Genomic DNA, 12,052 nt, shown 5'->3' on the forward strand with positions numbered 1-12,052 from the left:
CCCCTGGAGGAATCGGGGGGCCAAGGTGAACGTCTCCCTGGAGGTAGGGCATTCCTGCCAGGAGAGGATGGTCTGATCTCCTGAAGAAATACCAGACAACCCAGAGTATGGGTCACCCTTTAGAATTTGAGGCCATTATACTATTGAGGACAAGACTATTGAGGACAAGAAGAAGAAGTAAGAAGGAATATTCCAGTCTAGAGGAGACTGAAGAAATGTCACAGTTGGATGTAGCTCATCTTTCCTGGAGATTCTGGACCAGGGGAGAAGAGAGACTCTGTGGCGACAGCTGATGGGATGGTAGACCTGTGTCAGTGTGAACGCCTGGCCTGAGCTGTGGGTGGTTTTGTAGAACTGTGTTCTTGGTTTTCTAGGGATGCTAGGGCACCACATAGGTAACATGCTCAGTGGTTCAGGGAAATACCAATGATGACAGATAGGGAGCAAATTAACAAAATGTTAACAGTTGGGGAATCTGGGTAAGGGAGACACAGGAGTTTTTTTTTTTTTTTTTTTTTTAATACTATTCTTACAATTTTTTGTGTGCTTGAAGAATTTTCAAAATAAATTATTAAAAAAAACAAGTTGGATGCTCATTTTACAACATACCTCAAGATAAACTCCAAATAATTTAGAAGGTAAACATTAAAAACTAGAAGAATTCTGTTCTGTGAAAGATAATGTCAAGAGAATGCGAGAACAAGCCACAAATGGAAGAAAATATTTGCAAGACGCATATATAGCTGATAAATAAATTCACTAAAAAAAAAAAAAAAAAGACAACAATAAAAGAAATATCCGGCCAGGAGCAGTGGCTCAAGCCTGTAATCCCAGCACTTTGGGAGGCTGAGGCGGGTGGATCACGAGGTCAAGAGATCGAGACCATCCTGGTCAACATGGTGAAACCCCGTCTCTACTAAAAAAAATATAAAAAATTAGCTGGGCATGGTGTTGCGTGCCTGTAATCCCAGCTACTCAGGAGGCTGAGGCAGGAGAATTGCCTGAACCCAGGAGGCGGAGGTTGCGGTGAGCCGAGATCGCGCCATTGCACTCCAGCCTGGGTAACACGAGTGAAACTCCGTCTCAAAAAAAAAAAAAAAAAAGAAATATCCAAAATAAACACAGGACTCTTAAAACTCAACAAGATAACAATCCAATTTTTAAAATGGGCCAAATACCTTAACATACTTCAGCAAAGAAGATATGCAGATGAAAAATCGGGATAAGATGCTCCTAGTCATATGTTATCAGCAAAATGTAAATTAAAAAAGCAAGATACCAACACACACCTGAGATGCCCAAAATCCAGAACACTGACAAATGCTGGTGAGGATGTGGAGTAACAAGAATTCTCATTTGTTGCTGGTGGGGATAGGAAAAGCTGCTGACAGTTTGGAAGGTAGTTTGGCAATTTCTTTCAAAACTATACACCCTCTCACCATCTGATCCAGCATTCACATGCCTTAGTATTTACCAAAGGAGCTGAAAACATGCCTACACAAAATCTCACATGGACATCTATAGCAGCTTAATTCATAATTGCCCACACTTGGAAGCAACCAAGATGCCCTTCAGTGGGTGAATGGATAAACTATCCAGATCATGGAATATTATTCAGTCACTAAAAAAATGAGATAGCAAACCATGAGAAGAGATGGAGGAACCTTAAGTGTGCACTGCTAAGTGAGAGAAGCCCATCTGAGAAGCCTACATTCTGTATGATTCCAACTCCAGGATGGTCTGGAAAAGGGGGACAATAAAAAGATCAGTGGCTGCCAAGGCTTGGTGGGAGGTGGGGGAGAGACGAACAGGTGGGGCACAGAGGATTTTTAGGGCAGCGGCATTATTCCATATGCTACAACAATGGAGAGGCGGAATACATGTCACTACTTGTTCAAACCCATAGAACGTACAACACCCAGAGTGAACCCTAGTGTAAACCATAGGCTCTGGGTGATAATGATGTGTTGATGTAGGACCATCAGTTCTAACAAATGAAGTGCTCTGGTGGAGGATGTGATGATGGTGGGGGTGTGCATGTGTGGAGTCATGGGGTATATGGGAAATCTGTACCTTCCTTTCCATTTTTCTGTGAACCTAAAACTGCTCTACACCCAATTAGAAGATAGTGATTGGCTGGGTGCAGTGGCTCATGCTTGCAATCCCAGCACTTTGGGAGGCAAAGCGGGCAGATCACTTAAGGTCGGGAGTTCAAGACCAGTCTGGCCAACATGGTGAAACCCCATCTCTGCTAAAAATACAAAATTAGCCGGGTGTGGTGGCACACACCTGTAATCCCAGCTACTCGGGAGGCTGAGGCAGGAGAATCGCTTGAACCTGGGAGACGGAGGTTGTGGTGTGTGAAAAAAACCTCCCTAAGCATAAGAACCTATGAAATAAGAAGGATAATAACAACAGATTTGAGTACATAAAAATATTAAGTCTCTAAAATTCAAAGGTCAAATATGAAATTACAAAGCAAAGTGGGTAAAAGGTTAATATCCTGCACATAGGGACTTCCACATAAACAACAAAGGAATAAAGCAGATAATTCATGGACAAAACACAGAGGAATAAGTTTAAAACATTTGGAATCATTAACAGTCATATAAATGCAATCAAAATGACTATTTCCTTTCAGATTGGCAGAGAGGAAACGAAACAGACACGGTGGGTGTTCTGAGCATGTCCAGGGAGCCCTCAGCCTGCTGGAACAGAAACAAGCTGGCCCTTCGTAACTCAGCATATACTGGAAGCGCTTAGAGAGTTGGTGTGTTCCCTGTGCCTTCTAGAATCGAATGCTAGGAGGAACATCCAGTGAGGACAGACGTCTACATAGAAACATAGTGAACATCCAGTGAGGACGGATGTCTACGCAGAAACATAGTGAACCTCTGGAAACCACACACTCCGGGAACAGGGGGCTTAGACAAGGTGAACCGTGGGATGGAACAGAAAGAAGCTGTTAGACCTGGCCCCGTGGGAAGACGCAGGAGACAGTGTGTGGGGAGATGGCCTGTGATACTGAGGCTGAGGTGGTAATGGAGGTGTTCACCTTGAAAACAGACCAGCAATTCAAAGCCAATTACCAGGAAGCAAATCCAGTGACATTATTTTTGTTTAAAACCAAGAGGACATAGAATGCAAAGGAGCCAGTTTTCTTCTGTGACATCTGAACATGGTCATCAGGAGCTTCTCCCTGGAAGGACTCAAAAGCTGTACCATTTTGGTAACTACATAGCCTCCCATGCTGACCTGGTGGAAGGACCACACCTACCTGGGTAAGTTCTGACAGCTTTGATTAAAATGACCTTTCGGGGAATATATTTTAATTGATACGTGCATCGGTGTGAGGTATGGTTATGGGAAATTTTACTTACCCATGCGTCCATCTTGAGGTGGACTAATCACGGAGATTCTCGCAGGGCCGGCTGCTATCTCGGGCTAAGTATGAACAAGAAAACAAGGATAAAACTCCAATACTGTCACTTCCAAGATTCCAACTCCCACTGCTCATTTAGGAGCACATTCCCGGAACTCCATCTCCTCATCTTTATCGCCCTCTGACAAGCTCCATCCAGCTTGATTCCGTGTTCATCTCCCGACTGCTTGCTGGTGGTAAGGGGGGGGTGTGGTGGGTATTACCTGTTTTATTGCCTCTGTTCCGTCAGGGCCTAAAACAGTGAATGGACAAAGGACTCTACTAGGAATTTCAGGAGTAAAAAACAAAGTTTGCAGCTGAAGTTACAGAATGTGAAATCCTGAGTAAATCATCTTGGGTGCATAACTTTGTCACCTTGAAATTCACATGCTGATGGACAGGGTGGAGCTAATGCTGCGTGGCGCTGTGTGTGCTGGGCCCGGCTCTGTGCCCACCCTTCCCCCTGCCCAGCAACCACGAGGCTGCTGCTGCCACCATCCCTCCTCAACCCACAGGAACCTGTGAGCCTAGAGCTGCCAGCCCCGGTTCTGAGACTGGTGAGGGAGGCTGCTCTGCTCTGAGCCCCTCTTGTCTCTCAGTATGACCTATGGGCGTGGCAAGGTGCTTTCTTTCTTTTTTTTGAGATGGAGTCTCGCTCTGTGGCCCAGGCTGGACTGCAGTGGCACAATCTCCACTCACTACAACCTCTGCCTCCCGGGTTAAGGATTCTCCTGTCTCAGCCTCCTGAGTAGCTGGGACTACAGGTATGTGCCACCACGCTCAGCTAATCTTTTTGTTATATTTTTAGTAGAGACGGGGTTTCACCATGTTAGCCAGGATGGTCTGGATCTCCTGACCTCATGATCTACCCGCCTTGGCCTCCCAAAGTGCTGGGATTACAGGCCTGAGCCACCGCACAAGGTGCTATTTCTAGTGGCTGCCCCTCCCTGGGCTCACTCCTCCGGCTCTCCAGTCACTGCTGGCATCTCCTGTTCACAGGCTCTTTGCCTCACCCTGCTGGTCCCCAGGCTCTGCTGTCATCAACTGTGCCCCACCAAGACCTCTACTGCACATCTTCCTGGCTCCTGTCCCTGGCACAGCCACCCCACAGATCGTTTAACCCACAGGCCCTTCCAATATACCCTGGAAACCCCTCTGTGTCCTCGTGTCCTCTCCACCGGCACAGGAGTGCCCTGCTCCAGGGGCACTCTCTGCCACACCCTTGGCCCCACCCTGCCAGTCCTCTGCTCCTGTTCACTAGCAAGACTCTAACTTTGGAAGGACGGAGACCCCCACTTGGCATGGCCCTCTGTACTGCCTGTGGGCCAGCTTTCTCACGGAGCTGTCCACTGGGCACATTCCCCATCCACCTGAAGCTGACCTCATGACCTCATTCCTACCCCCACCAAGACAGAATCTTGTGAAATCGGGAGCTTTGTCTCTCTACCTTCAGCCTCTGCCTGCCACCCGTGAACATCAGACATGCTCCTGCCTCCTGGGACAGGCTCCAGGTACTTCCTCTCACCTGCCTGGAGTGCTGCTATGCCATCATTTCTGGATCCTTCCCACCTGCTATGATGTCTGCAACATTAAAGTCATCCTAAGAATCCCCGTGACATCACCACCCCTTTGAACTATGTTCCATTTGCCGCTCCATTTAGAGAACAGCTCCTCCACGGAGTGTTGGAGTGCTGGCGTCTCTCCCCGCCCAGGTGCTGCCTGACAGCTGTGAGGTGCAGGAGAGAGTGGTGCAAGCCTGTCTTTTCCATGGGCCATGGTGGACTTGGCTGGGTGCAGACACTGGTTCCTGCCGTGTGAGAGGAGCTGTGTTCCCATCAGCGTGCTCACATCTGCAGTCCTGGCTGCTTCAGCGCATGTTTGCTCTTTGGATTCTCCTTTAAACCAGTTGTCTATTTGACTGGCATATTAGGCCATTCTTGCACTGCTATAAATACCAGAAACTGTGTAATTCATGAAGAAAAGAGGTTTAACTGGCTCATGCTTCTGAGGCTGTACAGGAAGCATGGTGGCACTTTTTCTAGGGAGGCCTCAGGAGGCTACAATCAGGGTGGAAGGCAAAGGAGGAGAGGCACGTTGCAGGGTGAGCAAGCAAGCGCCTGGGGGCAGTGCCACATGCTTTCAGCCAACCAGATCTTGTGAGAACTCACCCACCACAGCAAAGACAGCACCAGCCATGAGGGATCTGCCCCCATGATCCAAAGATCGGCTGCCAGGCCCCACCTCCAGCACTGGGGATTATAATTCAACATGAGATTCGGGCAGGGACACAGTGTGGTGATCCTCCCACCTCAGCTTCTCAGCAGCTGAGACTACAGGTGTACACCACCATGCCCAGCTAAATTTTTGTGGAGATGGGGTCTTGCCGTGTCACCCAGGCTGGTCTCAAACTCTTGGGCTTAGGCGATCAGGCTGCCTTCAGCTTCCTGCACCTCCCTACCTCACATCCTGTCCTCAGTGTGGGCCAGTTGCCTAGGGAGGAGGTACACTCATGAGGCAGTGTGTATCTCTGGAAGCACAGCTCTAGCGTTGCCGGTCGGTGTGGGCATGGCCATGAGCAAGGGGGAAGTGAGCTGGGCAGCAAGAGGACACAGGTGTTTGACCCAACTGCCAAGGAACTGGAGTTTCTCCTTCACCAACGCTGTGACGACTCTTTATTCCCTATTGAATGCAGTTCTGCCTTCTGACCCTGGACTCCAGGTTCCTCCATCATCTGGCTCTAGGTGATCTCCCTGGAAATGGGTGTGATTACTCACTTCACAGGGCTGCTAGGACGACTGAGTTCATGTTTATAAAGGGCTGAGTACAGGGCTTGCCAATGAGTCACACTGTGCCGCATAACCCTAAGCAACACATAAATCAAGCCAATACTGGGCACTGTGGCACACAGACACCCCTGCCTTCAGAACCCACTCGGTTTTCCTGCCCTTTCTCCTTGGCCCCCTCCTGCCTCACAGGCTTCTCATGCCCTGAACCCTCCCACGGGTGCAGCTCACTCTGCCCTGAGTTTTTCCCAAACTGCCTCCTCCCTCCCGTTGCTGAGATGCCTGGTGTGTGGCTGATGTAGTACATCTGGCGCTGAGCTCTGCCCACCCGCACAGATGACTGGAGATCCAGGCCTGGAGTCTCCCTGAGTTCTGGGCAGGTTTCCTCTGGTCTTGCTTCTCTCCAACTTGAAGAGTCCTCAGCTTTTCTGGCCCATTTCTTTTCCTGGGCTGACAAAGTTTACTGTTGTCTTCTTCAGCACTGTTTGTCACTTCTCAAGACAGCAATGAAGGCAGGTAAAGCACAGGGCCACCAGCTTTGCTGCCATTTCTCCTTGACGCCAATGGGGACCAACAGGGACCAGCATGGCACCAGCACAGGATCAACACAGAATTAACATATGACCAGCACAGGATCAACATAGGATCAACATGGGACCAGCATGTGATCAACACAGGACCAACATGGGACCAGTACAGGATTGACATGGGATCAGCATGGGACCAACATGTAATCAACACAGGACCAACACGGAATCAACACAGGACCAACACGGAATCAACACAGGACCAACATGGGACCAGCACGGGACCAGCAAAGGATCAAAGTTAACATGTGACCAGCACAGGATCAACAGAGGACCAGCATGGGACCAACATGTGACCAACACAGGACCAACATGAGACCAGTACAGGATCAACATGGAACCAGCATGGGACCAGCACGTGATCAACACAGGACCAACATAGGACCAACATGTGATCAACACAGGACCAACATAAGACCAGTACAGGATTGACATGGGACCAGCATGGGACCAACATGTGATCAACACAGGACCAACACGGGACCAGTATAGGATCAACATGGGACCAGCATGGAACCAACATGTGATCAACACAGGACCAACATATGATCAACACAGGACCAGCACAGGATCAAGAGTTAACATGTGACCAGCACAGGATCAACACAGGACCAACATAGGACCAACCTGTGAYCAACACAGGACCAATGTGGGACCAGTACAGGATCAACAAGGTTAACATGTGACCAGCACATGATAAACACAGGACCAGCATGGGACCAACATGTGATCAACACAGGACCAGCATAGGACCAACATGTGATCAACACAGGACCAACATGTGATCAACACAGGACCAACATGGGACCAGCACAGGGTCAACATGGGACCAACATGTGATCAACACACGACCAACATGGGACCAGCATGTGATCAGCACTGGACCAACATGGGACCAGTACAGGATCAACATGGGACCAGCATGGGACCAACATGTGATCAACACAGGACCAACATGGGACCAGCACAGGATCAACAGTTAACATGTGACCAGCACAGGATCAACACAGGACAAACGTGATCAACACAGGATCAACATGGGATCAACCTGGGACCGGCATGGGATCAACCTGGGACTAATATGAGACCAATGTGGGACCAAAACAGGACCAACATGGGCCCTGCACGGGGACAACACAGGACCTGCGTGGGACCCTGCCATGCTCTGCATTTGCTTTTGTGTTTCCAGATGGCACTGTGGTCCCAGCTATTCAGGCAGAACAGGAGCATTCTCATAACGGTCTTTCAGGACCCAGCTTATGCCCACAGCCCAACGCTCTCACCCGCTGGGGCCAGCACACAATGCGGATCCAAACTACATGAACTCCGTGAGAAAGGACGAAGCCTGCCTACTGCTGCACGGGTGGCTATGTTTTTCAGTGCTGAGGAAAGTGGCAAATGCCACATATCAAGTATACGGGCAATGAGGAACACAGCAGGAGAAATGCACTTACCTTTCTAATCGGAGAAGGAGAGAGATCCACGTCCATCGACTCCACTCTGTTAAAACACATAGTGAAATGCTCTGAGAGCCCAGGACTCACCTTTAACACCACCAGTGTAAACACACATGACAAGACGATGTGTAAGTGTCTAACTCTTGCTCTAGCTTTGTGCCACAGTCAGAGCTTAGTCAAGTAAGCATCTGATCACTGTCCTTTCCCTCCCTCTTAGGGCCACCCACCATCTGTACTGGGAAGCAGCCATTCCAGGACACAGAGGCCGCTGGCCGGCCCGCGCTGGCTGAGGTCTCCCTGGCGTGCCTCTCCTGTGCTTCTGCACACTCGGCTTCTCACTCCAGACCACCCCTTCTCTTCTCTCTGCCAGCACTTGCTGGAGCCTGCAGGACTAGGACCTCCTGAGAGTGGGATACCAGATCGACTTCTGTTATCACTCACTGCCTGGCTGCACATACCACACCAGGCACGCACAATACGCTTGAGTTCCTGCATTTGCCAAAGGGAGACAGGAAAACCTCATTTGATTCATTTTGAGCCCTCCCCTGGCCCTGCCATCCTTACAGCTTGTGGTCTCTGTGGAAAGAGACTCACTCTTTGCCAACAGCTCCAGCAAGAGTCCCAGGGATGACTCCCATTACTTCAGCTTGGCTGGAGTGAATTTTTATAATTTTAGGTGGCCTCAGCATCCATTCTGAATACAGGTTTAACTTTTTATCTTTTTTTTTTTTTTTTGAGACAGTCTCACTCTGTTGCCCAGGCCGGAATGCAATGGCGCGATCTTGGCTCACTGCAACCTCCACCTCCCGGGTTCAAGTGATTCTCATGCCTCAGCCTCCCGAGTAGCTGAGATTATATTCTCGTGCCTCAGCCTCCCGAGTAGCTGGGATTATAGGCACTGGCCATCAGGCCCAGCTAATTTTTGTATTTTTAGTAGAGACGGAGTTTTACTATGTTGACCAGGATGGTCGCAAACTCCTGACCTCAGGTGATCCACCCGCCTCAGCCTCCCAAAGTGCTGGGATTACAGGCGTGAGCCATTGTGCCTGGCCAGGTTTAACTTTCTCACAGCAGACGCAGGGCTCAGTCACCTTTAACAGGTTCCAGTTCTCCACCTGCTCCCAGTGCCTCATCATGGTCCATCCAGACACTTGGCTTCCCCCACTGCCTCCTGGTGGCCACCTCCCTGTGGGAGACTGGACACAACCCACTTGGCTGGCCCCGCTGACCCCTCACCCTGCATAGACCATGCAGATATGCACAGTGACACCCTCTCAGTCACAGTGGGACCCAATGGAGCTTGTGCCTGCCTGCTCTAAACCCACCAATTAAAGCTCCCCATGGCAAACCTGCCTGGATGATGCCCTGAGCCCCCGTAAAGCGTTGCTGGCCCATGGGGCCACCCCTCTCTGCCTGACCCTTCATTCCTGCCTCTTGCTACCTGTGGTCAGAGCACTGTCCTCCCCAGGCATGGTGCCTTCCCTGTCAGGGACCTGTAAGTAACAAATCTGAATGTGTTTCCTAACACAGGGGTGGACTAAATTTGTGCTTCCATCTGAAGAGCTAGGAGCTACCCCTGGCTGGGTTTTTGCTGGGACACTGGAGGGAACATGAGGTTGGGCTCCCTGTGCCACAGCGATGGCCAGGCAGGCATGGCCTGGACATAGGGCAGACACAAGCCATGGGCATCTGTCAGTATAGACAAGATTCCTGTGTGAGGGGCCCCCGGCCATGGGTTTGGTAACTGGGGTTCAGGCCATCCACCAGATGAAAGAAGGTCCCATGAAAGGCACTATGTCAGTCCCCTTCATTTCCTGTTAGGGCAGGGCTGCCAGCTGCTGGGTCACTGGGACCCTAGCTTAGCTGGGGGCACTCAGACCACTGGGTCACACGGTCACTCCCAAACCAATCACTGTGTCTGCAGGGGTGGAGTGCTCTGATTGGCCAGCCTGGATCACACACTTGGTTTGGGACCTGAGCCTCACCGGGACAGGAAATAAGTACCAAAGTGAGCTGGACTCCAGTCAATCGTCTGGATTAGAAAAATCCGGGGGCTTGGCGAGGGGATGGGGTTGGGATGGGAGGAGAGATGCGGAAGCATCCACAGAAAAGAACTGCGGGTGCTGTGATTTCTGCAGGCTCCTGCGCCTCCCACCCGACCCACACACCTGTCGGGCTTTGAGGAGTGCGGTGGCAGCAGCAGGCATCCATGTGGTTTTGCTGGAAGAGCGATGACGGAAATCCTAACGTCAGTGCACACAGTGCGATTCAGCAACCTGCATCTCTTTATTTGTTTCTCTTTCTGGCATTATTTTACTTACTTGAAACTGAATTTGTTATTGTGCTGAAAGCTGTTTGTTGTGATGATCTCATACTAAATAGATGGAGAAAAGGTATTGAATTAAACCATAAAAACTAACTTCCCCCTAAGTCATTCAACTGAACGTATAAGAAGGCTCTGAATCAGTGAAATGTTCTTATTGGGTGTGCAAAGGGCATTTCACATGAATTCAACAGTTCCCAAAGTGTCCTGTGAGGCCCCGCTCTCCCCAGCGCTAAAGCAAAGTGAAATCAACACCCACTACCATTTACATCACGGGCTCTTGCAACTGCAATTGTCGCTGAGCAAATGGCCACTGCTGGTGTAAAGCTATGAAATGAAGACCTGACAACAGGAGCCAGCAACGCACCAGCTTTTCGAGGCCAGTAAGAGGCCAGGCATGGTGCCCATGTCCATCATCCCAGCACTTTTGGAGGCAGGGCTGGGAGGACTGCCTGAGCCCAGGAGTTGAAGAGTGCAGTGAGCCGTGATTACACTACTGCACTCCTGCTTGGGCGACACAGCAAGAACCCATCTCAAAAAAGAAAAAGAGGAAAGGGAAGGGAAAGAAAGAAGAAAATAAAGAAAAACAGGCCAGCAAGATAAATACAGACAAGTTACTTGGTCATGCTTTCCTGTCTAGCAGCCCTGGCTGATCTCCATGATGGCCAGTAACAGAGATGGCCTGCTGTGTCCTGTGACTCTGGCCACAGAAGGAAGCCACACCTGGGTCCTCTCTGCCTCATGGGGCCTGGTGGACATGCTGAGATACACGTGCAAGACCGGGGGAGTGTGTCTGTTTCCGCAGACACACTGAGGTACAGGACTGCAGATGAGCAGCGGGGCTGTCTCCTGGCACCCTGAGTGCCCGTCTATGCTGGCCGGGCTTTTGAGATATGAAGTCTGCCCTCAGCAACTGGGACCAAACTAGCTAGAAATAGGCAGCTGTGCAACAGCTGAACCACTTGGGCCTCCACTCTGCAGTCACCTCCTAGAGCCCGCCGTGGCACTGCCCCTCAATCTCCTCACTGAGTCACTTACCCCGGCAGCCTGTGTCCCAGCCTGATCTATAGGTTCACTTTCTACCTCCTCTCTCCCAAACAGAAGCTCCCAGAGGATGGGCCCTTGGCTTGTTTGGCTTACTCCGAATTGCCAGCACCCAGAAGAGCGCTGATGTGCCTGGTGCTCAGAGAAGACTGGCTGCTGCGAGGTGGACCATGGTGGGTGTAAGGGACTGAGTCTCTGCATCTGGCAGGGCTGTGGTGGGTGGAAGTACCTGAGTCTCTGTGTCTGGCAGGACTGTGGTGGCTGTAGGGGACTGAGTCTCTGTGTCTGGCAGGGCTGTGGTGGGTGGAAGTACCTGAGTCTCTGTGTCTGGCAGGGCTGTGATGGGTGTAAGGGACTGAGTCTCTGCATCTGGCAGGGTTGTGGTGGGTATAAGGGACTGAGTCTCCGTGTCTGGCCGGGCTGTGATGGGTGTAAGG

The 12,052-nt window shown here is 50.5% G+C and overlaps 1 protein-coding gene across 1 annotated transcript in view; it reads right to left on the reverse strand.

Annotated features, from left to right (window-relative positions):
* Positions 1–12,052, reverse strand: part of RNF212 (ring finger protein 212) — a 57,292-nt gene that overhangs the window by 19,000 nt on the left and 26,240 nt on the right. The window contains exons 6-9 of the mRNA XM_032253828.1: positions 10,570–10,622; positions 10,417–10,468; positions 8,246–8,291; positions 3,381–3,444 (exon numbers count right to left, since the gene is read on the reverse strand). Of these exons, the coding sequence (XP_032109719.1) occupies positions 3,381–3,444; positions 8,246–8,291; positions 10,417–10,468; positions 10,570–10,622 (215 nt within the window). The remainder of the gene's footprint in view (positions 1–3,380; positions 3,445–8,245; positions 8,292–10,416; positions 10,469–10,569; positions 10,623–12,052) is intronic.

Source organism: Sapajus apella, unplaced genomic scaffold (genome assembly GCF_009761245.1).
Source record: "Sapajus apella isolate SASKATOON/1434 unplaced genomic scaffold, GSC_monkey_1.0 scaffold85, whole genome shotgun sequence".
In the NCBI taxonomy this organism is placed as follows: domain Eukaryota; kingdom Metazoa; phylum Chordata; class Mammalia; order Primates; family Cebidae; genus Sapajus; species Sapajus apella.